At 36.8% G+C, this 27,819-nt stretch overlaps 1 protein-coding gene across 1 annotated transcript in view; it reads right to left on the bottom strand.

Moving 5' to 3' along the window:
• Positions 1 to 1,804: 1,804 nt before the first annotated feature.
• The window catches only part of LOC124887053, a 48,344-nt gene continuing 22,329 nt past the window's right edge, over positions 1,805 to 27,819 (bottom strand). Inside the window, exons 3-7 of the mRNA XM_047396222.1 lie at positions 14,764 to 14,851; positions 3,550 to 3,625; positions 3,409 to 3,490; positions 3,265 to 3,315; positions 1,805 to 2,247 (exon numbers count right to left, since the gene is read on the bottom strand). Of these exons, the coding sequence (XP_047252178.1) occupies positions 1,805 to 2,247; positions 3,265 to 3,315; positions 3,409 to 3,490; positions 3,550 to 3,625; positions 14,764 to 14,851 (740 nt within the window). The remainder of the gene's footprint in view (positions 2,248 to 3,264; positions 3,316 to 3,408; positions 3,491 to 3,549; positions 3,626 to 14,763; positions 14,852 to 27,819) is intronic.

Genomic DNA, 27,819 nt, shown 5'->3' with positions numbered 1-27,819 from the left:
TTCGTGTGTTGTGTTGACAATGAGGATTTTGAGATTATTTTGAATTTATATTCAGCCTTAAAATAGCTTAAACGCCATAGTTTTGGTGTTTTGAAAAAAGAACAAAAAACCCCTTAGAAATTATCTGGATGTCACATGGAAGAAGTCCCAACGATTTAGGCCACAACTTGTAGAGTCTGGCAACGAGTTGTGGTTTGAGTCGTGGTCAGGAACCCAATTTTTGGCCCCTACTGTCGTGAAGCCAAGTCCTCCTGACGGCTCGTAGGGTCTAAGTCGTAGTCACTGGCAGCTTTAACAGTGCTTCAGTAAGTTGGCCATAACTTTTTATCCCAATATTGAATTAAGGTGAAATTTGTATGGTTTGAAATATAATTCAATTATCTATCTGTTAGTGGGTGTTGAGAAAAAAAATTCTTAGTAACCTAAAATTTATATTTGTTTGAAGCTGACTATGATTATATTCTTTACAAGAATTTCGAGATGTTTTGACTTGTGTGTAAGCTAGGAGTTACTTGACGTATTAATGGATGTCTAAATCAGTATTAAAGCTACCAAAGCATGAGGTTTGATTTTTGCATGAATTTAAAGTATGATTCAAATATTGGCTCTAATTTTTAGGGTGTTACAACTTCACCCATAAGGAATCTTTATGCAGTATAGGTTGCCACAACAACTTACCAACCGATGTTATGTTCCATATCCTATACCTTTGATGTTTAGTCCACCTTCTTTCTTGGGATGATAGATGGTATGCCATGACACTAGTGAAATCTTCTTCTTTTCTTCAGTGACACCCCCACAAGTACTCCCTGCATCTTTTGTCTACTTTCTTTAGAATACTCTAAGGTAGTATAAATACTGGGCCCCGAAAATTATACATGGAGAAGAATATTGCATTGATCACCTAAAGCCTTCCAACATATGATAGTTGCTTTGAGTACACTATCATTTTCTTGGTAATCTTATCTACCAGTTGTTTGCACTCACGTTTACTCCACTTTTTTGAAGGAAGCGGTATACCTAAGTATCTAATAGGAAATTGCCTAAGAGAAAAAATTCTTGCCAAAAGTTGTACTTTGACTTCATTAGTCACCCATGCCAAGAAAATGCTAGATTTGTACATATTTGCCTCCAATCCTATCGCCTCACTGAAATGTTGTAAATCCTCCATCACCCTATTAACTGAACTAGATACATCCTTGCAGAGTACGATGAGATCATCAACAAAAATCAAATAAGTCAGTCTTGTACTTTTACACATAGGGCGGAATTTAAAATTAGCTAAACTATTTATAGTCCTTATTGTTCTTGATAAATACTCCATTACAAGCAAAAATAAGAGTGGAGAAGCAGGATCACCTTGCTGAGTCCTCTCCTACCTTCAAAGAATCAATTACTTTCACCATTTACTTTAGTTGAAAAACTGGCGAGGTAACAAATGTCATTACCAACTTAACAAATTTCTCAAGAAACCCAAATCCCAACATAGCTTTCTTTAGGAACTCTCAACTAACCATATCATATTCCTTCTTTACGTATATCTTCATGAGACATCTATCAGAAGTTCTTCTTTTGTAATGCCTTAGGAACTCATTACATACCAACAAATTATGAATCATGGGCCTACCTTGCACTAGTGCAACTTGATTCTCATCCACCAAATAGTTGACAACAGGCATTAATCTAGTGCAAATCATCTTGGAGATACACTGTAGATTACATTACAGTAGGAAATAGGTCACAACATTCTAGCATCTTCTGTATTATAATCCTTAGGAATAAGAGCTATAAAAGTGGAACTAATCTAGCTGGGGATCTTCCCATTGTGAAAAAACTCATGGAAAATTGCACTAATATCATCACTAATAATTTTCCAAGAAGACTTATAAAAGCCGCTACTAAACCTATCAGGACTTGGACTTCTAGTGTTATAAATGCTGAAAATTGCCCTCTTAATGTCCTCAGTCTCAAAAGGTTGTAGCAATGCCAGTTGCTGATCTACTACAAGTGTAGAACCATTTTTGATGACCTCTTGTACATGGTTCTTTTTCTCCAAAAAATTCTTATAGTAGTCAACAAGTACCTGAGCTATCTTTCCAGCATCATATTGCCATATATTCATGTCATCGCTTATTTGAGTGGTTGCTTGTTGTGATCTTTTATGTTTTATAACAGAGTAGAAGTATCTTATGTTATCATCACATAGCTTAAGCCAGGTTACCATAATCTTTTGTTGCAAATGCATCTCTGCCAAGAGTGAAGACCTTCTAAACCTTTGATATACACTATGCTCATCTTTTGATATGCAATACTCATGGGATTGGTTTGACTTTAGTGAGTGCCTTTCGAAGATCTAGTCTATAATTTTGTTCCTCCACAATAATAGTATGAAAGCATTTAGCATTTAAAATCTTTAGTTGGTTCTTCAATGCCTTAAAATTTCTTAACTACTTTAAACATGGTGCATCCAAAAACCTTATACTTTCATCCAATTTCCACCAATTTCATGAAAAAAGAATGTTAAACCCAGATACTACAATACTGAAATTGCCTCTTAATTTATGGCTTGATATCTCCCATAGTCGCCTTAGCTGGGCAATGATCACTAATGCGCTCTAGTAGGAACATGGATTTGGTGTCAGGCATATTATTCAACCACTCTTCTTTGATAAACAACCAATCAATTTTGGAAAACCCTTCGTAAGTGGCACCTTTATCATTCTAGGTAAATGATTTTTCTCTCTGTGGCACTTCAATCAGCTCATATATTTCTATACACTGATAAAATTCCATGACCTCTGTCTATGCTATAGAGTTACCGCCCATTCTGTCTATATCATTTATCACTAAGTTGAAATCACCTAGTACTAGTCAGGGATTGGTACACACTGCATGATGTGCTACTAAGTTCTTCCATAGTTTCTTTCTCTCCTCTTTTGTGTTATAATCATACGCAAAGGATACTTTGTAAGAAACTTGTAATAGGATGTAGAACGCATCACATTTATAACTTAAGCAGACATAGAAACTAGAGACTTATATCAGGCCACTATGTAAGCCAGATTCTTCCATTATAATGACATCCTAGGTTAGTAAGATAAGACCAACCTCCAAATATGTTAGCAGGAACCTTATCAATCATATCTTTATTTTTGTTTCCAAAAAACCAACTAATCCAACTTGTTCTATATTGTAAAGGAGCTTAGCCTCCTTTTGGTTATTATAATAATTTAAGCCCCTTGCATTCCAGCTTAGTAGACTAACCATCCTCAGGATGAGTCATGGTTCTACTACCCATATTTCCAGCACTGTCCCCTGACAACAAAGCCTGAAAACCATTAGTGCTTTCCATCTACTTAATCTTTTATTGCTGAACTTTAGTACCTTTCATTAGAGTAATCCATTCACCTTGTATACTCTTCTCTTCGCCATTTTGTTGACCTACTGCCTTGATTATTGCCTGTTTATTCAGATGCGGCTTCTTCAAATCCTATTTTCCAATTACATCAATTGGAATATCCTTTCTGTAATAGACTATTCCTGCAGTACCTCTGCTTGTTGTTGAATCACAATAGGTGACTTCTTTTTGTAAACTTGTGCATCATGGCCATACATTTTACAGTAACTATAAAGAGATGGTTTCCGGTCATACATAACTTTTTATTCCACCAAAATGCCTTTCTAACTCCTGAAAACTACAATGTCTGGTAGTGTTGCACCTATCTTCACCTCTATAAGAAGTCGAGCAAACTTCAACCCGTCCGCCTCTCTGTATTCTTGTCCACCATTATTAGTTTTCCAAAGAAACTACCAATCTTACTAAGTCCTTTTGGAGTTCAGTACTTTTAAGTCTAGGCTAGGAAATTTGATTCATATAGGGATTGTATTAATTTCACCTCTTGTAAACTCCATGTCAGGTGACCAAGCCTTAACTATAACGGCTTTATTATTGGAGTGATAAATTCCTTCTTCTATCACATTATTTCTCCCAATCGCATAATCGAATCGAATCAGGATTGTCATGATCCGAGTTGGGGCCCTAACAATAATGGGCACCCCAAGCCAACCAAGGCCCGAGATGACCTCTTTATCCTTAGATCATAAGCATAGGACATAAAGAAGTTGCGGAAACCAACCCAAGATATGAAAGATTAAATAGACCATTAGAATAGAATTCATAATTCAAAACCATTTAAAATTCCATTAGAATAGAATTCATAATTCAAAACCATTTAAAATTTTACCCTGAACTATGTAGCGTTACACCGACCTTCAGTAACCCACAAGCTATATGGGTTTGGTACCCCCAACCGCCGGGGTTCAAATTCATGTAAGCCGTATGGATCAAGGTTTAGGCTAAGGTCATCAATAGATAATAGCATCCCTAAAAAACTGTACACTACTGCGCAAAGAAAGCACACAAAGGTCATCCATATTTCATGACAAGACCTCCAAACATCGGCAAACATGATTTCAAGTGCTGGTCACAAGGACTACACCTTTTCGGTGAAGCTACACAATTCCCAATAAAGCCTAATTAAAATATTTTCACAATCATTAATACATGGAGTTTTTCATTAAGGCACTACCACATTGGTATCATCATATAAAGACTCGCAATCCATTCATATTATGCCTTACCATTTCCATTATATTATTTAAACTCCAACTCCATTATAAAATCCATAACCGAAGCCCCCATGGGTGTTTCAAGAGTTGTTTAAACATTTCCTATTTTATATAATACAATATTTATCCGACGCCATAAATATTATGAAATTGTTATTTGAAAAGTGAACTTAGAAAAGGGCTGAGGCTCACAAATTTTTCATGCAAAATTCCATAAATTTTGAGAAACCGTATTACCAAACCCACCACTTTAAAGTGACACGCTTCAATTTAAAAATCACCATTCATACACAAAAAAAAAAACCATTATAATAAGAGAAAATTAACTTCAAGCTTTCACCACAAAACCACCTCAATCCTAGTTTCAAACCACTCATAAATAACATGTAAAATCAAGAAAGTCGATGCAATATAATACCAATTTAGATAAGGAGTGTTCAACATGAATTTTTGAAGAGAATTTTCCCAAAGATTAGAAGAAGAGAAGCCCTAAGCTTGAACCCTAGCCTTAAAGCTTTCAAGTTTTGTTTTGAAGATAAGAATAAGCCCTTTTTAAGTGATTACAGATATTTAAAATGCTTAGAAATGTATTAAGTGAAGGAGGTATGGTTTATAGGGTGTAAAAGGACCTAAATACCCTTAAAAGTATTTAAAAATAACTTCCTATTGAAGAAAAAAGGGAAGTAGGTCGCAACTTGATAACGCTCAACTTACATGTCAATTTACTGTAAGACGGTCGTCGTCAATATATTTACCTAACTTTGGAGTCAGGGTCGAATCCACGTGGAGCAATGTGAGTGGCGATTAAACTAATTTGAAACTATAGCTACAAGTTAAATTAAAACAAATGATACAAAAAATAAAATGGGGGGTTTTATTAATCAAACAATAATTAAAGATTCGACTTGCTTCAGAACGCAAAGCTAAAATTTAAATGGTTCAAATCAATGATAAAGAGAAACTAGGGTTGTGATCACTATGATTATTAATCCCCATTAAATAATAGTTATAGTGTTACGTTCTCGTGACTTGTGGGAAACACCAAACTATCAATTTCAACTATCCATCTAAGTGTTTCTCAACCTTCTTAGATGTGGAACTCCCTAATTCTCTCAAACTTAGGAAATCATTCTATTCATACTGATTTTATCTCAAGTTGATCAATCTTGTTACAACATTAATCATTAGATGGGAGCTTAACCTTCCCAAATCCTTATTGATAATTCGCTACCTTTAGTTTATTTCTCAGTTCGAGCAAATCAACATAAGATGGGATTTATTGTTTGCAACCAATAAATAACAATCATAACAAAGGAATTATCAAAATGTTCCCATATTCACTCGAACCCTAACCAACTATTAAGACAATACTGGAGCAATCATAGATCCCACAACCCTACTTGTGGGTTTTAGTTCCATACGAAAGAGAAAGCGATAACAATAACTGAATTCATAATTCAAAGTGATTAAACTTACAAAAGATGTAGTCAGAAATTGATTCTCTTCCCAAATTCAAGAAGAATATCCCACAACAAAATCAAAGAATTGAAAATTGAATTCTAAGTTTCTGAGCCCCAAAAAGAGGTGTGTTTTTCTTTTGAAATAAGTTCAAGATGTTTCGCCCCCTCTTATTAGAAAACCCTAACATATGCTTTAGCTACTTCAGCCTAATTATGGAAACAAATCACAGATTACAAATCTTTTCGCGCACAGGTGACGACGAAGTGTGATGCCTCATCAGGAGTCTGACGACTTATCAGAAATGTCATCAGCTTTTTCTCTAAGTTTGATGATTTCTGCCTTGGGATGTGGCATTCTTGACGGTTTATCAGACACTTGACGGCTTATCAAGAAATGTCGTCACACTTCTGCTCCCACTACCTTACAGTGTCTACAACTGAAGATGAAGCCTGATGTCTTATCAGATATCTGGCCACTTATCAGAATTGTCGTCGCTTCTTTACTTCAAGTTCTCAAGCACTGCCTAAGCCTGACGACGAGCCTGACGGCTTATCCCAACTCTGACGGCCTATAACAGGTTATCGTCACTTGTTCCAATTAAATCTCATTGTATGCCTAAGAATGATGGCAACTCTGATAGCTTATCACAAGGCTGACAACTTATCAGATAAATCGTCAGCGATACTTCCCTCTCTACTTGCTCAGAAATCAACTTTTTTACTTCTATTATTGCTGGTTCTCTTGCATCTTGACTTTTACTGCAATATCAAAGAGAAAATAATCAAAAACGACAAAAGTTGCTTAAGACTTTGCAATTAGTCTCAGTTAAAAACCTCAAATGTGTTAGCATCTGCTCACACATCACAACGCAGACCCCAACACAGAGGCCTAGCCTTGTAGTGCGGGGCCCAATGTGAGGGCTCTTCCTTGCGGTGCAGGGCTAAGGTAGTGACCCCTCGCAGGGTCCCTCAAGGTACAGTTCCATCGCGTGATGGATCCCTCAGGATGCAAGACCAATTTTCCATGCCTACACTTTACCCAACGCATTCAAATCAATCCCTGGGTCTTCTACACTGGATCTAGGAACCATGTAGAATTGTTTTAATCTTGATTTTAGCTTCCATACACCAATGGTGTTACATTATCCCCTAAGGATTATTTGTCCTCGAATGAGATCTTAGGATACCCTTAGCACGATATAAATAAAAACATAGAGGGACTCTAAGAATAAAAATAAATGAACTAAGAGAAAACGTAATTTTTGTACCTTAAACATTTTCATCCAATGATGATAAAAAAGAAGGGATATTTAGCTTTCATGTCCTCCTTCGATTTCCAAGTAAAATCCTCCACTTTTAGATTTCTCTATAACACCTTTACGGAAGATATCTCTTTAGTTCTCAATTTTTGAACTTGTCGATCTAAAATCTCGATAGAAATCTCCTCATAAGATAAATAGTCTTTCACAGTAATATCTTTAATGGTCACTACCAAAGAAGGATCATCCACACATTTCTTGAGCATGGATATATGGAAATTGGATGAACCTATGCCAAGCTCAGCGATAAATCTAATTCATAAGCAATGTGTCCGACCCCTCTTAAAATATGATACAGACCAATGTAATGGGTACTAGGCTTCCCCATTTGCTCAAACGTCATAACGTCTTTCATGGGAGTGGCTTTCAAAACACCCAATCATCAACCTCAAACTCTAGGTCTCTTCGCCTTATATCCGTATAAGACTTTTGGCGACTTTGAGTGATTTTAAGCCTCTCTGAAATCACCTTAACTTTCTCCATAGCTTGATGTACCAAATCGGGTCCAAATAATCTTGTCTCACCCACTCCATACCAGCCAATCTATGATCTGCATCACCTACTATAGAGGTCCTCAAACATAGCCATTTGAATGCTGGAATGATAATTGTTATTATTAGCAAACTCAACAAGAGGAAAATGATCAGCCTAACTCCCTTTAAGGACTGTGTACCTTAGTATATCTTCTAAAGTCATATGGATATTGGTACTAAGGTTCATATAGGTACCCAACCCCTTCTGAAAAGACTCCCAAAAATGTGAAAAAAAATTTCTACCTAGATCAGAAATAATAGACACCAGGGTCCCATGCAACCGAACTATCTCCTGAAGGAACAACTTCACATTATCCTCTCCTGAGTAATTAGTCCTCACATACAGAAAGTGACAATCCTAGTCATTCTATTAACAATGACCCAAATGGAATCGTACTGATTTTGAGACCGCAGAAGACCAGTAACAAAATCCATGTTAATTATGTCCCACTTCCACATGGGTAGAGCTATCTTTTGGGAGGTGCCACCCAGGCTCAAATGCTCAAGTTTTACCAGCTAACAATTCATACATTTTGCAACAAAATTTGCTACATCTCTCTTCATATTATTTCACTAATATATCTCTTTCAAGTTATGATATATCTTTGTCAAACCCAGATGAACCGTATATCTAGGCACATGAGCTTTGGTCAAAATCCTCTTCCTCAAACCATACTGCATAAACACCCACCCAAGTCCCATATGTGATGTATCATAATATACACAAATCCCTTAGTACCTCTGGATAGGGCCAAAATAGGAGCATATGTCAATTAATTCTTCAATTATATAAAAATGCCCTCAAAAGCATCTGGCCATAAAAATTTACCTTCATTTGTGTCAATAGCGTACGTGGAGAGAAATAGACGATAAACACTCAATAAAGCTCCTATAATAACCAGTCAAACCCAAGAAGCTCCTAATGTCGGTTGGAGTCGTGGGCCTAGGCCATTTCCTTACCACCTCAATCTTCTATGGATCTATTTTGATCCTTTCACTCGAGACAATATGCCCAAGAAAAGTCACAAAAATTAGCCAAAATTCACATTTAGAAAACTTCGCATACAACTCCTAACTCTTAAGGGTATACAACATAATTTGGAGGTGATTGGCATAATACTTCTAACTTTTGGAGTACACCAAGATGTTATCAATTAAAACTACGATGAACAAATCTAGAGTTATCTAAACACCGGATTCATAAGGTTCGTGAAAGCATACGGAGCATTGGTCAACTCAAATAACATGACCAAGAACTCATAATATCCATAACGAGGTTAGGAAAATAGTCTTGGAAATAACAGATTTCTTGATATTTAATTGATGGTAACTTGCATGGAGGTTTATTTTAGAGAAACATTTAGCACACTAAAGCTGATCAAAGAGATCTTCCATCCTAGGAAGAGGGCACTTATTTTTCACAATAACCTTATGCAACTAACGATATTCTATACACATTCGGAGAGATCCATCATTCTTTTGCACGAAAAGCACAAGAGTAAGAGAAACATTAGGATAGAGAAAGTCTTTTTAAGAAGGTCCTTTAACTTTTCCATCTCTTTTACAACCATCGTATACGATGTAATGGAGATGGGACGAGTACCAAATTGAATATCAATCCCAAAGTCTATTCCCTATCAAGAGGAATCCTATGAATATTATTGTAAAAAACTTTAAGAAACTCATTAACTATAATAATAGACTGTAACATGGGACTTTCGGAGTTAGAATCCTTGACCCGAACTAAATGATACAAATACACCTTGGATATCAATTTTTTAACTCTATGATAAGAAATAAAATTCCCCTTAGGTACTAGGGAACTTCCCTCCCACTCTATAATCAATTCGTTAGGAAAATGAAAAGTGACCCATAGAGTTCTATAGTCTAGAATAGCATAGCTTGAGTGAGATAGTCCATACCCAAGATTACATCAAAGTCCACCATATCAAGCTCTATCAAATCTACCACTACCTCCTTATGAAAGATGGACATAACACAACTCCTATAGATTTTTCTGGCAATAATAGACTCACCAACTGGGGTACAAACTAAGAAAGTGTAAAAATACTTTTGAGACCAAAATTGAAGTATATAGCTACATAGGGAGTCACATAGGACATGGATGAACAACAATAAAGTAAAATATAAACATCATGAAAGAAAAGTTGTAACATACTAGCGATGACATTGGGGGATGCCTCGAATTCCTGATGAATAGAAAGAGCATATATGTAATTATGATAATTTAGAGTCCCTGAAGTATCAACCTTAGCAGAAGGAACTAAAAAGTGGCAGTCGAAGTTTTATTAGCCCCATGTATACCCCTAGCTCAGGGGAATCTCAGTGCATATGACCTAGCTTACCATAATTAAAGCACAAGTTCTTCCCCATATGATAATATCCACAGTAGAGCTTCCCACAAAAATAACAAGGAGGGCAAGGTGGAGCCAACTGCATTATACTAGCCTGATACAGGGCACCCTGAGCCCTAGGACCATTACTAGGATGGAAACATCAAATACCAAAATGCTTGGGGTCTGGAGCACTATCCGGAGAATGAAAATTTCCCAAAGTCTTTTTGAACCATTGTTTGCCCTCTTTTCAATTGTTCTGATGACTTGAATCCTTGTCTGCATACTTGGTCTTATTACTTTGCATTTCCTCTATTTTAGCCTACTTCTTTTTATCATCCTTCATGTGTTTCATATAAACAACAAATCTTGATATATCCATGTCACTGCTTAGCATAGCACCCTTACACTCTAGCACCACGTCAAGAGAAAAACATAAAGAAAACTTTCTAATTTTGGACCTCATATTAGACACAAGCTTAGGAGCATCTTGGGACAATTGGGTGAACTTCAGTGCAATACTCCTTGAAACTCATTTTTCCTTACTTCAGATTCACAAAGTCTTCAACCTTAGCTTCCCCCAACTACTGAGAAAAGAAGTGGTCAAGGAAAGAGTCAAAGAACTCTTCCCACACTATTCGCTCAACATTTTTACCCCAGGCTTCTTCCCACTTCTCATACCATTGGTAAGACACCTCTTTTAATGGTAAGCTAAAAACTCTATGACCTTTGTATTACTAGAATGCATAACTCTGAAGATCTTTTCCATCTTATCTACAAACCGTTGAGGATTCTCATCAACCTTAGAACTCATGAAGTTAGGGGATTCAACCTCATAAGTTGACCAACTCAAGTGACCTCGGATGAGCTAGTGACAATACTAACATGATTAGACTGATAAGACTTCGATTCCACAATATGATCAAGTAGGTGAATGGACTGGTGGAACTTCGCATTTGAGACATCTCTTGATGGAGACTGTGTATGATTATTGTTTGCCCAAAAAACTAGAGAGGGACTAGTTAGGACTGGTGGAACCCTAATATGAGTTGTAAATTAAGGAGTACAGTCCCTATACTGAGTCTGCATTTAATGGGTAGGGCAAACCTCTTCAGTGTTTGCCCTAATCGAGATGAAGGCTCCAGCTAAATTTCTATGACCACCAGATCTTCGTGGAGGCGTGATCTAAAATGTGAATAAGCTAGGAGTTATAGGAAATTCATAGTAGCTATACTCTCTAGCAAAAAATAGTTTACGAAGAAGAGAAACATTCTTCAATGTCTCATAGCCTTCCCTTATAAGTGTGGTGCGCTACATACCAATAAATGGGACTCTACTCGACATGGCTTTGTAGAAACCTATTGAACCTAAACTGTACTCTAATACCAAGCTTGTCATGATCCAAATTAGGGCCCTGGCCGTGATGGGCACCCAAAGATAACCAAGCTTGAGATAACCCCTTTAGACTTATATCATAAGTATAGAATATAAAAAAGTTGCAAAAACAAACCAGTAATATGAAAGACTAAAGACCATTAGAATGGAATTCATAATTCAAAACCAAATCCAAAGAACAATAACCCAATACCACCTACAAAGCCTCTGTCCTTAAACATCCGTTTAGTCGAGACATGACCCCGACTATGCAAAAAGAAATCAAAAGAATAGAAATAATAAAGTTATTGAAAAGTAACAATTCCTTTTGGAGGATAGAGGGCTCATCACTTCACACCAGTTGTCCAAGAGTATAACAAATAACCTAACGCTACATTGGGTCATAAAAAAATCCTCCTAACCTACATCATGATATAATGTAGCATTGGGGGATAGTCACTACGACGAGTACTAACATGCAACCCAAGGAAAGGGATTAAATATATATGTTTATGAAAATCAGTCTTAGAACACATAATAATCCACCAAAATAACAATAAAATAAGGGATGGCGAACAATAAGCATAAAGACACAACCATTTAAAATTTTACCCTGAACTATGTAGCTTTTCACTGACCTTCAATAACCCACAGGCTATATGGGTCTGGTACTCCCAATTGGTGGGGCTCCAATCTATGTTAGCCACATAGATCAAGGTTTAGGATAAATTCACCAATAGACAAGAGCCTCCATAAAATAACTATAAACTAATGCTAATCAAGCATACAACGATCATCTATTTATTAGGATAAGACCTCTCAACATTGCCAACGTGGTTTTGGATGTTGGTCATAAGGTTAAAACCTTCTCGGTGAAGCTATGCAATTGCCATTAAAGCCTAATTAAAATATTTTCAGAATCATTAATCCATAGAGTCTTTTATTACGGCGTTTCCACATTGGTATCATCATACAAAGACTCGCAAGCCATTCTTATTATTCCATATCATTTGCATTAAGCCATTTAAACTCCAATTTCCATTTTAAAATCCATAACCAAAGCCCCCAAGGGTATATCAAGAGACATTTAAACCTTTTACTATTTTATTTTATACAATATTTAATCGAAACCATAAATATTATGAAATTCTTATTTGAACACCAAACTTAGAAAAGGTTTGAGGCTCACACCTTTTTAACGCAAAAATCCATAAACTTTGAGAAACCATATTACCAAACCCACCACTTTTATGTGAAACACTTCAGTTCAAAACTCCTCATTCATACACAAAAAAACCCATCAAAATAAGAGAAAATCAACTTCAAACTTTCCGTACAAAACCACCTCAACCCTAGTTTCAAACAACTCATACAGAACACATAAAATCAAGTAAATTGATCCAATAGAATACTAATTAAGATAAGATGTAGTCAACATGCCTTTTGGTGGAGAATTTTGCCGAAGATCACAAGAAGAGAAGCCCTAAGGTTGAACCCTAGACTTAAAGTTTTCAAGTGTTGTTTTGAAGGGAAGAATAACCCCCTTTTTGAGTGATTACAGATATTTTTAATGCTTATAAATGAATTGAGTGATGAAGGGATGGTCTATAGTGCGTGAAAGGACCTAAATACCCTTAAAATGTTTTAGAATAATGTCCCACTAACGAAAAAGGAGGGGATCACAGTGTGGAACACAACGCATAGACCCAATATTACAGTACACAACCCAACACTAGGCCTCTCATCGCGGTGTGAAGCCTAGCACGGGGGCAAGTTAGTGACCCCTTCTAGGGTCCCTTGAAGTGCGGGGCCATCATATGATGGCTCCCTCGCAACGCATAACCTATTTTCCATGACTAAAATTCCTCCAATACATTAAAACCCATCTCGAGGTATTCTATGATCAATGTAGGGACTATGTAAGCTCGTTCTAAGCTTGATTTTAACTCCTAAACACCCCAGGTATTACAAGGATGACACCGTTCTTAAGCATCACTACTTTATTAATGTCATATTTCCCCAAAATTCTATGAATATGACCATTTATGACATTAAAAGGAGGGTGACCTCCAAGCATATAACAAACTATTATATTTTGTTGGGAAAGGCTAGGGCACTATTAAAATGCCCGACAAGGTAGCAGTGAAAAAATACCTAAGTCTAAATATTCCCTTTAAACTTAAACCAAGAGGAAACAAACAAACTCAAGAATAATAATAATAATAGCCAAAAAATATATGAACCGCACAAATACGGTTAGATAAGAATAAAGGCAATCATACGAGACACTAAATTTACGTGGAAAACCCTTCGGTGTGAAGAGTAAAAAACCACATGACCAAAATTACCACTATAATCAGCAAGGTTTACAATATTATTCATCAAAATTTTCACCAAACAAGTTCTAAACAACTAGAAACAACACAACAAGATAGCACAAAAACTAGAGAATAAAAAGGAGAAAAACACCAAAAATGCAGCTGCTGTTTGGAAATGAAGAACATGATCTACAAGCCACTACATCCACCTTTATTAGTTACTAATAAAATATTGAGATGAGAGGAATAAGCTGTCCAAAAATCAGCTCAATCAGATAAGAAAAAAAGTGGGAATCGCAATTTGAAGTTGACTACTGTGGCTGGAATTTTAGGTGTGAAAAGCAGCTATCTTTTTCTCTTTTGGCTTCTAAAAAAATTTTTTTGTGGAAGGTGAAACAAGACCTAAAATGATCTATATATATTTACCATATTAATGGGCCTATCGGAAAAAGTTGGTTGGTTCAAATTGGATTTTATTTATCCTCATAGGAAGGGACAAAGACCCATATCGCAATAATTCTCCCTTTCCGACTATGTGAAGGAGACCGCCATCTCAGCGATCATGCAACAATCTTTAAAATTCCCTTTTGGAAAAGCTTTACACATTATGTCTGAACCATTATTATCTGTATAAATCTTCTCAAGTTCAAGCAACTTAGAATCCAACACATCCTGAATCCCAATAGTATCTCACATCAATGTGTTTAGACTGACCATGAAACGTAGAATTCTTGCCAAAATGTATAGAACTTTGACTGTCGCAATAAAGAACATACCTCTCTTGAGAAACATCAAGTTCCCCCAAGAATCTCTTCATCCAAAATAATTCTTTACGAGCTTCAACGGTAGCAATAAGCTCAGTTTCTGAAGTAGGTAGAGAAATACATTTTTGCAACCTGAATTGCTAAGACACAGCTCCCCCTACAAAAGTAACCAAATACCCTGAAGTAGACTTTTGAGTATCAACATCACCAACTATGTCTTAATTAGTATAACCACAAAGAATAGGCTTCCCTATACGAAAACATAAACTCAGACTAGAAGTGCCACAAAGATATCTCATAATCCACTTCACAGCGTTCCAATTTCTCTTCCTAGATTAGAAAGAAAACAACTAATAATACCAACAACATGAGAAATGTCTGGTCTTGTACAAACCATTACATACATAAAACTACCAACGGCTTAAGCATAAGGAACATTTTTCATATCTTCTTTCTCATCATCACTGGAAGGACACTGCTTCATGCTCAATTTGAACTGCACAGCTAGAGGTGTACTGAGAACCTTATTTTTTTCTTTGTTGAACCTTCAAAGTACTTTCCAATGTACTTGTGATAACCACAACTTTTTAGCATTTTTTTACGCATAATCTGTATGCTAGGAATCTGCCTTGCTGATCCTAAGTCTTTCATAGAAAAAGACTTACTCAACTCTTGCTTCAATTTTTGAATCCTGCAAGAATTACGACAAACAACAAGCATGTCATCAACATAAAGCAACACAATAATAAAGTCACCATCAAAGAATTTTTGCACAAAAACACAATGGTCTGAAGTAGTCTTCTTGAAGTCGTGCTGGCTCATAAAGAAACCAAACTTCCTATACCACTACCTGGGAGCTTGCATACAAGCTCTTCTTCAATTTCAAACATAATTCTCTTTTTCCTTGACTTCAAAATCTTTGTGTTTCTTCATATAAATTTCTTCATCTAAGTTACCATGGAAAAAATAGTTTTAACATCTATTTGCTAAACCTCTAAATCTAGACTTGAAGCTAAGCCTAGAACAACATAAATGGATGACTGTAACACTCGAGTCTGTACCCTAGATTTACACGAAGCTCCTAATCTTGAGGAACCACAAGCTAACCTATGACTGGTACCTGCTGCAATAACTGAATAATAATATTGTAATGCAAAAATTAGGCAAAAACTTGCCATAAGGTTCAAACTGAAAGTAAGTACTGGATACTGAAAACTCAATACCGATACATCTATATAGAATACTCTAGTCTGAAATGCCTCTACTGTCTGTACAAAGAGTTGATGGAATAAGTCTCCAACTAACTCTGACTACTGAAATACTTAAAAAAATTAGTACTAATCAACATATGAGCATCACAATTTCAAGGCTTTAACACGAATTCACATGATACTACATACATAATAATTGTTTTTACATAAATCTTACACTTATTCATGGAATATAAACCCAATCAAAATTATAATCATGAATACACTTGAATCCAAATCATAGAAATCATGAAATCAATTAACTTAAAGTTTAAATGAGTTTCTTGGACTCCAAGGGTGGAAGAAACCCTTTGATGTTCACATGACATATCGTAAAGCTTGAATTCTTAAAGTTGATGGATTTCCTTGAAACTTGGATTCTTGAATGTGATGAACTAGTGTTTGTTCTTGAAAAATTCTAAAGAGAATGAGTAAATTTTACCTTTTGGATGACTTAATTACATGTTTTGGGGGATGATATAAAATGGAACAAGAACCATTAACCCCTCTGGATATGGGTATTAATTACTAAAAATTGGACTAGCAATGCACAGATCGACCCGCCGCGTCATTGGAATCAATGTGATAGCCAATGCACCACGTCGAGTCCATGTCAATTCATTAGAATTTGCACTGGGAGCTGGAGGAAAATATTCATCGACACGATGGGTGATGCGGTGCATCAAGATAGCATCGATCCACTGGTTTGAGCCTTCAAATGTGCTTCAAACAAAGTCCAAAAATTCCAAAACTTGTCTGAGAACTCCTAATACATTCCTAATCATGAATTAACCCAAAAAATTGATATTTAAAGGATATAAGGGTCATGAAAAAGGATCGCCAACTTATGAAGGGTAAAATAAATCAAAGAATGAACACTTAGAGTAATTTTTTCTAATTTTGGGACCCCTTAATAGCTTTTAGAAGAATGAATCAAGCTTATTATTTTTTGGGGTCTTACAATATCTCCCCTTGGGACTATTCATCCTCGAATGAGGCTGACTGAGCTGAGAATACTGATAGACTAAATTTAGATACAGGATATGCACAACTGTAATATGATTTTATGGCTGAAATTACTGATATTCTAAAATTTCATACTGAACTTACATATCTAATGAATGAGTACATGGATGGGATTGCTGATAAGTTGAGTCTCGTATACTGAAATAGGGGTGGGCATCGGTCGGTTCGGTTCAGTTTATCAATTTTCAGTTTTTAAATATGCAAACTAATAACCAACCAATAAGATATTTTTTATCGGTTTTTGATTTATCGGTTATTGATTCTTAACGGTTTGGTTTTTGGTTTAACCAAGAAAAAATACTTATAAGATAGAACCCGTCTGGATCAAGTAGCAAAGTCGGTCAGACGAGGGAAATAGAAACGGAAATGGGTCGGATAAAGAAAGACAACAGAGGATTCAGTGAAAGTAAAGGCTTCAGTGGGAATTCATAGTTCAAGAACTCCATCTCCGTATAATCTTTTAACCGAACTTTTTTATGATAAGAATGCTTCAGAAATTGCATAAAACAAATGATTTACTTGGTGAATATAGCTAGGGACTCCCTTGCATCAAGAATGTTTTCTCGTTTAAGCAATATTGCACTTACATAAGTGTTAGACTATTCACTGTATTCAGTGACTAATTTTAAGAAAATATATGACTTATAAAAAATTATAGCTAGGATATGTGGCTTACCAGATGCCTAGATTCAAGTGCAAAAAAAGAAGAACTTCAACTCCACGTCAATCATCAAGAATGCTAGTATTAGCCAATTCTATAGAGAAATTATATTAATCAGTCACAAAACTGTTAACAATTGTTTATAATAATAATAATAATACAAAACTAATACAATTAGAATATTTTTACCTTGTTCAAGCTTTTCAAGGACATCTATATCTTCCTCAATCTTAGTGAGTACAACCATCAATCTTAGTTTCTCAGTAGATCAGGGGGTTTGGAGGTTTGATTCTCAAGATTTACAGCTGAGGAAATTAATATCTACCAATTGTCAGGGGGTCTGAGCACCGTATAATCTTCGTTCCTTCGTCAACTATCAATGGAGGAGCAAGTTATATGCAAGATTAGGAGGTGGATTCAACAAATTCAAAGAGGGTTTCTTACTAGGTGGACGTATCTTTTCTCAATGGACTGAATTCGTCTTTTGTAGAATAAAAACAATAGATATCACCTACATACTGGAGATTTCAGCTGGAACAAAGAAATGGTTAATTAGTACACAGAGACAGGAAGGAGAAAGGAAAAACAATAAGGAAACTTACTTTTGCAAGCTAGAAGACGAGGTTATCAACAACACCAGTGGGATAGTATTGATGATCCGAAGAAGCAGCAGGTCAAGTTGTTCATTGACAAAGAAATCCATGGAGATGCAGCGGAAAGGGAAGAAGATGAAAGGGATTTTCTTAGTTCTCATTTTGGAAACCCTACTAGATATTTAGTTGATATATTTGGATATGATGGGTCAAGTTGGGTCGGGTCAGTTGACCCTTGGTTAATAAAATTAAGTATTAAACCAATATATATATATATATATAATATTAATATATAAATAATATAAATATTTATATAAAAAATATAAATAGGGGTAAAATAGTAATTTTAGTGTATTCTTTTTAGGTTATTGGTTAAACCGATAACCCAATAGGCCTAAATCGATACCGAATCAATAATCCAATAAATTTCTTTATAAAACCAATAACAAACCAATAATCCAATACCAATAACCCAATAATATTTTTATCGGTTCGGTTTGTCGGTCGGTTCGATTTTTGCACAACCTTAACTGAACATGCATATCTAATGCATGAATATCTGACTAAACGGACTCATGAATGTTTGAATGGATATGCAATGGTAACTGGCACCATGTTTATAAATAAAATCTGAGCATGAAACTAAGTAAATTCAAAGAGAATCATTACCTTGTGCTAAGTCTGAGTTTGCAAAGAAGAGGTGAGGATACTTGGTTCACATATATGCTTTAACTTCCAAAGTAGCTCCCTCAATGGACTGATTTCACCAAAGAACTTTGACTAGAGAAACTTTTTTGATCCTCAGTCTGCGAATCTGATAGTCAAGGATTTCTATTGGGACCTCTTCATAAGAGAGACCGTTCTGAATATCTAGGCCCTCAATAGGGACTACAACTACTGGGTCACCTATGCACTTCTTAAGCAAGGAGACATGAAACACTGGATGCATTAAAGCTAAGTCTAAAGGTATCTCGAGCTCGTAAGCTACCTTTCTAAACTGACTGAGAATTTGGTAAGGAGTGACATATCGGGGACTGAGCTTCCCCTTCTTGCCAAACCTCTTTACTCCATTGATAGGAGAGATTTTCAAATACATGTAATCACCAATCTAGAACTTGAGATCCTTTCTGCCCACATCTGCATATGATTTCTATCGGCTCTGAGCTGTCTTAAGCCTTTCCCTAATCAGCTGAACCTTCTCTAAGGTGTCAAACACCAAGTCAGGCCCTATCACTGTGGCCTCACCCACTTCAAACAAACCAATGGGATATCTATATCATCTCTTATAGAGCTCCTCAAATGGAGCCATCTGAATGCTAGAATGATAGATGTTGTTATATGCAAACTCAATCAAAGGTAAGGGGGTATCCCAACTACCTTTAAAGTCTATCGCACATGCTCGCAGCAAACCCTCTAAAGTCTAAATGGTCTTTGCTGCTTGACCATCTATCTGAGGGTGAAAGGTTGTACTAAGGTGGACTTGGGTACCAAGACCTTTTGGAAGGGTTTCCAAAAATAAGAGGTAAACAGGGTACCTCTACATGAGATTATAGATAACGAAACTCTATTTAATCTGACCAACTCTCTAACATAGAGTTTAGCATAGTCCTTGGCTAAATAAGTAGTATGGACTGGTAGGAAATGACTTGATTTGGTCATCCTGTCTACAATAACCCAAACTGAATCGTGCTGACGCCGTGTATGAGGCAAACCCATCACAAAATCCATGTTCACCTTTTCCCACTTCTAAGTGGGATTACTGAACTCCTATATAGACCTACTGGTTTCTGATGCTCAACTTAACCTTCTGACATGCAGAGAACGTAGCTAAAAACTCTCTAATATCTCTCTTCATCCCCCTCAACCAATAGATCTCCTACAAATCACGATACATCTTAGTGGATATTGGATGAATAGAGTATATGCACCATGCATTTCTGTAAGAATCTGTTGTCTCAGGTCATCTACACCTGGAACATATAGCCGACCCTGACAACGCAATACACCATCTCCCCCTTGGGAGAAAACCTCTATCTTATAATCTCTGGCTGATTATTTCAACATAACTAGGCTGGGATCCCTGTCCTTCTTTTCTTTCACGTCGGAAACCTAAGATAATTCTGAACTACTCTGCAACCATACACTACCTTTTGCTGAATTGAAAAATTAGACACCTAGTCGGGTAAGCTAATAAACTTCTTAAGCTAACTTCTTCTTACCATTTTCGACAAGAGCAACACTACCTATATACATCCTACTAAGAGTATCAACCACTACATTGGCTTTACCCAGATGATGCAGGACGCTCATGTCATAATTTTTTAACAACTCCAACCGCTTTATTTGATAGAGGTTTAGGAATTTCTGAGAGAACACAAGCTGTAGGCTCTTATGGTCAGTGAACACATCAACATGCACACCATAAAAATAGTGCCTCCAAATCTTTAAGGCAAATAATACTGCTGCTAACTCAAGATCATGAGTAAGATAGTTCTTTTCGTGGGATTTGAGTTGTCTAGAGGCGTAGGCTATGAACTTACCTCTCTACATCAAAACACACAACAAACCAACCCTAGAAGCATCACAATATACCATAATCCATCTGAATCATCTGGTAGAGTCAAAACTGGGGTTGTAGTAAGTCGAGTCTTTAACTCTTGAAAACTCTTCTCACAAGAATTTGACCACTGAAATTTGACCTTCTTCTAAGTCAATATGGGCATAGGGGATGCAATAGACAAAAATCCCTCAACAAACCATCGGTAATAGCTAGCCAAGCCAAAGAAACAACTGACCTTAGCCAAAATTTACACTTACTGAATTTGGTGAATAGCTGATGGTTTCTGAGAGTCTATAATACTATTCTGAAATGGTCTCCATGATCATGCTTACTGCGGGAGTAAACAAATATATCATCTATGAATACTATGATGAATATGTCCAAGTACTACTTGAACACATGGTTCATTAAGTCCATGAAAGTTTTTGGGCATTGGTAAGACCAAATGACATAAATAAGAAGTCGAAGTGACCATACCGAGTTCTAAAAGCTATTTTTGCAATCTAATATTCTATGACTCTAAGCTGATAATAGCCTGATCTGAGGTCTATCTTAGAAAAGTAACTGGCACCCTGAAGTTGGTCAAACAAGTCAGTGATTCTGGAAAGTGGATACTTGTTCTTGATCGTGACTTTATTTAGCTGACGGTAGTCTATAAACATTTTGAGAGAACCATTTTTGTTACGCATGAATAGAACTAATGCACCCCACTAGGACATACTGGGTGTGATGTATTCCTTATCCAGGAGATCCTTCAACTATTCTTTTCATTCTTTGAGTTCTAAAGGTGCTATTCTGTATGGCTTAATAGGTATGGCCTGAGTGTCTAGAAGAAAGTCTTTTTCAAAATTGATTTCCCTTTTGGGAGGGACTTCGGGAAGATCTTCAGGAAACATATATGGGAATTCATATGCTACTGACACTGATTCAAGATTAAAGGTTTCTGAGTTAGAGTCTTGGACTTGAACGAGATGGTAGACACATACCTTAGATATCATTTTCCTTGCCCTAAGGTAGGAAAAAAGCTAACTCCTAAGTGCTAAAGTACTACCCCTCCACTCTAGGATGGGGTCATTCGGAAATTAAAAATGGAAAATTCTATTTCTATAGTCAACTAAGACATAGTAGGAATGAAGCCAATCTATGCCGAGAATGACATCAAAATCGGTCATCTCTAATTCGACTAAGTCTGCTGAAGTGGCTTTCTAAGACACCATAATCAGATAGTTCCTGTATACCCATTGGCTATGATAGATTTAACCACTAGGGTAGATACTGAGAAAGGCTCTGCTAGAATTTTAGGATTGACTTCGAAGTCAACAGCTATATAAGGAGTTACAAAGGACAAAGAATCTCCTGGATCTAGCTAAGCATAAACATGCAAATGGAAAACTTGTAATGTACCAGTGACCATATCAAAAGAACTTTCCTGATCCTGTTGGGATTGAAGTACATAGAGTCTATTTGGGCATTGCCCACTGGTGGCATTGGAAGTGGCACCCTGCTGATTTGGGCAACCAGACTTAACTGAGGGACGGTTATGGTGGCTCTCAAACCCACCTGAGGACACTGTCTGACTCTATAGCCTGGCTTACCACATCCAAAACATACATCACTACCAGCTCTGCAGATATCCTAATTATTTCTGCCATACTTCTGGCAGAGAGGATTTATTTGGGCACTACTAACACAACCCTGGAGTTTAGGGCCTGACACCCTATCTCTATTGACGTCTCTAAATTTTAGAACTGGAGCTCTAACTGTGGACGAAGCTAGAACTGAAGATTTAGTGCAGAACTGAGAATGATTACCACTCTCTAAGTTAGGCTGGGTGAAGTTAAAGCTACCTGTTCTAGCTTTCTTGTTCTCCCTCTCCTTCTCTTTATTCTTAGCCTCCTCTATCTACTGAGCATAGATAATGATCCTGGATATGTCCATCTCCTTAATCAACATTACGATCCTACACACCTTAACCACACTATTAGACACACCATATACAAACTTACTCATCTTAGATCTGTTATCTGCTATGACATGAGGAGCGTATCAGGTTAATTGAGTAAACTTGAGACAATACTCTTGTACCGTCATGTTTCCCTACTTTAAATTTATAAATTCTAAAACTTTTACTTCCCTCAACTTTAGCAGGAAGAACCTATCAAGAAAAGCAATAGCAAACTTCTCCCATTCTATGGGCCCTGCATTTACGAACCTCTCTACTTTTCACTATTTAAACTATAAGTGAGCCACATACTACAACTGATATGTAGCTAGCTCAGTACTCTCACTAGCTGTCACCCCTATAATGTTTGTAACCTTCTGCACCTGATCTAGAAATTTCGGTGGGTCTTTATTTGACATTAACGTGGTAAAAGATGCAGGGTTCATTCAGGTAAAGTCCCAAATCCTGGATGCAGTAGTATTAGCCACTGGGCTGGCTGAAATGACAGCTGGGCATTCATTTTGGGCTACCATAGAATCAGCTAGGGGGTGAAAGCTACTCTGAATTCAGGTAGGAGAAATGTTCGTCAAGGGGCTTGCCTGAACGGGCTGAGGTGCTGGCTGATTTTTGGTTCTTCTTTCGTTAGACTTTTTGGAAGGCATGTTCTGGAAATAAAAAGGAGAGAACGGATTAGACTTAGAGTTTAACTTGAGCTCAGGTCACTTGCGCGATATGATTACTGAAATAAGGGAAACTTTTCCTAAAACATCTCATAGGCTCCTGTCCATAAGTGTGGCGCGCCAAACACCCATGCACAAGAATCTACTTGATGCGGTATTCTGACTTCCTAGGACTCTATTGAACTTTAGGCTATGATACCAAGTTTGTAAAGCCCCTATTCTGTACCCCGGATGCCACACGGTGCTCATAATACCGAGCGACCACAAGCTAACCCATGACTGGTACCTACTGCAATAATAGAATAATAATACTATAATTATGTGCAAATTAGGAACAAACTTTCCATAAAGTTCAAACTAAAAGTAAATATTGAATACTAAAAATTGAATACTGATACATCTGTCTAAAATACTCTAGTCATAAAAGCCTCTACTTTTTGAATAAGGAATAGATAGGCCAAGTCCCCAACTAACTTCGACTACTGAAATAAATTGAGTATTGAAATACTAAAAAAATAAGTCTATCCTCAAACAATGACGACTCACCACTATTTTTCTACTGATAGATCGGGCTGCTAAGTATGATGAGGAGTTCGTGCATCTAAACCTATGATATAAGACATCATAGCACAAAAGAAAGGTATGCGTCAGTACTTTGAATGTACTGGTATGCTAGTGAGATAGACTAAAGTGCATGGGTTCATATCCATGAACACTACTGACTGAATAACATGAGTATAACTGAATGAAAATACATGCGTGAATACGTAACTGTAACTGAGATCATGATAACACTAGATACTGAGTTTTGAATTATTAATTTACTGATATCTGAGTTTACTGATACTGTATCACTGATAGCTGAATGACTATATCTGACATTCCTGATTTTGTGGAACTGTACTGAGTTCTGTTCGAAACTGAGTGACTGTATCTGACAATCTTGATTCTATAGAACTGAACTGAGTTCTATATTGAGACTGGAACTCAAAATAAGACTGTGGGAGGTAATTATCTAATTGACATATACCTTTCTGAATAGATTGGGTTCCAACCTATAACCCCAGTAGGAAGGATATCAGTACCATGCCATGGGAAAAGATAACTATGAGTTAAGCCTCTCTGACAGAAAGCTCTTTCATCAACCCTCGCTAACATACAAACTCATATGAGATGTATCAACCTAAGTCTGGCAGGAAGATATCTCAACCTACGTTGACTATGTAGTTATGTAATGTAGGGATTGCTACTAAGGGTCAAACCCTCTGTTTGTAAGGATGCCCCAATCCCTTGGTTCGCTCGGTGCTGAATCCTACTCCCAACTTAATAGACACTGAATTGATTCCTAGTTCATACTAGGCTTGACTGAACTATTACTAATTATACAGTCTAACTAAAATAAACTGAGTTTACTAAGTTTTGTTGACAGATAAAATACTATTGAATTCTTTTAACTGACTGAATTTACTGAGGTCTGAACTGAATACTGAACTGGACTGGACTGATACTTAGTCTACTGAGTTTTTCCTGAGTTCTATAACTGACTGAGAGTACTACTGATTGTGACATAACTGAGTTTATTCTGTTACTGACACTGGCTCTAATAAACAGCTAAATTGTTGGGTATTAAATACCCCCAGGACTCGATAGCATGGAAAGTAAAGCATTACATGACCTTGCATGGCATAGAAATGCACACTTGTTCAAAATGCATCTATAGACGCATTTTATCAAACACTTGAATGGCATGCACTAGTATGCATTCTGACATGATATAATCTCACTATTTAATTCACATGAACCACTCATCAAATGCTTGGAAGTCATTTTATATGCACTTAGTACTTATCCACACATGAGCATCACAATTTCAAGGCTTTAACACGAATTCACATGATGCTACATACATAATAATTATTTGTACGTAAATCTTGCGTATAATCATGGAACAGAAACACAATCAACATTATAACCAAGAATACACTTGAATCCAAATCATGAAAATCATGAAATCAATTTACTTAAAGTTTAAAAGAGATTCTTGGATTCTAAGAGTAGAAGGAATCCTTGGATGAACACATGACATACCTTGAAGCTTGAATTCTGAAAGATTGATGGATTTCCTTAGATGTTGTATTCTTGAATGTGATGAACTAGGGTTTGCTCTTGAAAAATTCTACAGAGAATGAGTAAATTTTGCCTTTTAGATGACTTAATTACATGTTTTAGGGGCTGATATAAGATGGAAAAAAAGCCATTTACCCTTCAGGATGCGGGTTTTAATTCCTAAAAATAGGACTAGCAACGCGCAGACCGAAGGGCTGCGTTGTTGGCATCGATGCGATATCCAACGCGCCACGTCGAGTCCGTGTCAGTTCACTAGAATTTCTACTAGGAGGTTGAGAAGAATATTCATCTGAGATTATAAATAATAGAACTCCGTGTAATCTGACCAACTCTCTGACATAGATTTTAGCATAGTCCTCAGCCGAATAAGAGGTATGGACTGGTAGTAAATGAGCTGATTTGATCATTCTATCAACAATGACCTAAAATAAATCATGCAATGACGAGTACGAGGCAAACCCATCATAAAATCCATGTTTACCTCTTTCCACTTCCAAGTATAAATACTGAACTCTTGTATAGCCTCACTGGGTTTCTCATGCTCAATCTTAACCTGCTGACATGTAGAGCACTTAGTGGCCCCTGGATGAATTGAGTAACGCGCACCATACGCTTCTGCAAGAATTCATTGTCTCAGGTCATCTACACCTGTCACACATAGCTGACCCTAAAAACACAATACTCCATCTCCCCCTTAGGATAAAACCTCTATCTTCTAATCTCTGATAGATTCTTTCAACTTAACTAGACTGGGATCACTATTCTTCTTTTCCTTCACCTCAGAAACCAAAGATGATTTTGAACTATTCTGCGCCTATACACTACCTTCTACTAAATCGACCAAGATGACACCTAGTAAGGCAAGCGGATGAACTTCTTGAGCTAACTTCTTCTTACAATTTTCCACATGAGCAACACTACCCATAGACATCCTACAAAGAGCATCAACCACTACATTGGCTATACTCGAATGATACAGGATGCTCATGTCATAATATTTCAAAAACTCCAACCACCTTCTCTGATGGAGGTTTAGCTTTTTCTGAGAGAACACATGTTGTAGGCTCTTATGGTTAGTGAACACATCAACGTGCACACTATACACATAGTGCCTCTAAATATTTAAGGTAAATACTACTACTGCTAACTCAAGATCATATGTAGGATAATTCTTTTCATGGGGTTTGAGCTATCTAAAGGCATAGGCTATGACCTTACCTCTCTGCATCAAAACACACCTCAAACCAACCCTAGAACCATTACAATATACCACAAATCTGTATGAACCATCTGGTAGAGTCAAAACTGGGGCTGTAGTGAGTCGAGTCTTAAACTCCAGAAAACTCTTCTCATAAGAATCTAACCACTGAAATTTGACCTTCTTGTGAGTCAAAATGGACATAGGGGATGTAATAGACAAAAATACCTCAGTAAATCATCGGTAATAGCCAGCCAAGCCCAAGAAACTCCTGGTATCTGATAGAGAGATGGGTCTGGGCCAGTTTCTCACTGCTTTGGTCTTTTAGGGATCAAATCTAATGCCATTATCAGAAATAATATGGTCGAGGAAAGCTACTAACCTTTGCCAAAATTTGCACTTACTGAATTTGGCGAATAGCTGATGGTTTCCGAGAGTCTGCAACACTATTCTGAGATGGTATGCATGATCATGCTCACTATGGTAATAAACAAGGATATCATCTATGAAGAATATGACGAACATGTCCAAGTACTACTTGAACACACGGTTCATCAAGTCCATGAAAGCTGCTGGGGCATTGGTAAGACCAAATGACATGACTAAGAATTCGAAATAACCATACCATATTCTGAAAGCTATTTTTGAAATGTCACATTCTCTGACTCTGAGCTAATGATAACTTGATCTGAGGTCTATCTTAGAAAAGTAACTGGCACCCTAAAGTTGGTCAAACAAGTCATCGATTCTGGGAAGTGGATACTTGTTCTTGACCATGACTTTATTTAGTTGATGGTAGTCTAGATACATTCAGAGGGAACTATCTTTCTTATGCACGAATAGAACTGGTGTACCCCACGGGGACACACTGGGTCTGATGAATCCTTTGTCTAGGATATCTTTCAACTGGTCTTTTAATTCTCTGAGTTCTACAGGTGCCATTCTGTATGGCAAAATAGATATGGGTTGAGTGTCTAGAAGAAGTTCTATTCGAAAGTCGATTTCCCTCTTGGGAGGGACTTCGAGAAGAT

This window comes from Capsicum annuum, chromosome 9 (assembly GCF_002878395.1).
Source record: "Capsicum annuum cultivar UCD-10X-F1 chromosome 9, UCD10Xv1.1, whole genome shotgun sequence".
Lineage (NCBI taxonomy): Eukaryota > Viridiplantae > Streptophyta > Magnoliopsida > Solanales > Solanaceae > Capsicum > Capsicum annuum.
Note: the sequence above shows the minus strand (reverse complement) of the source record. Positions and strands in the feature narration are given on the sequence as shown.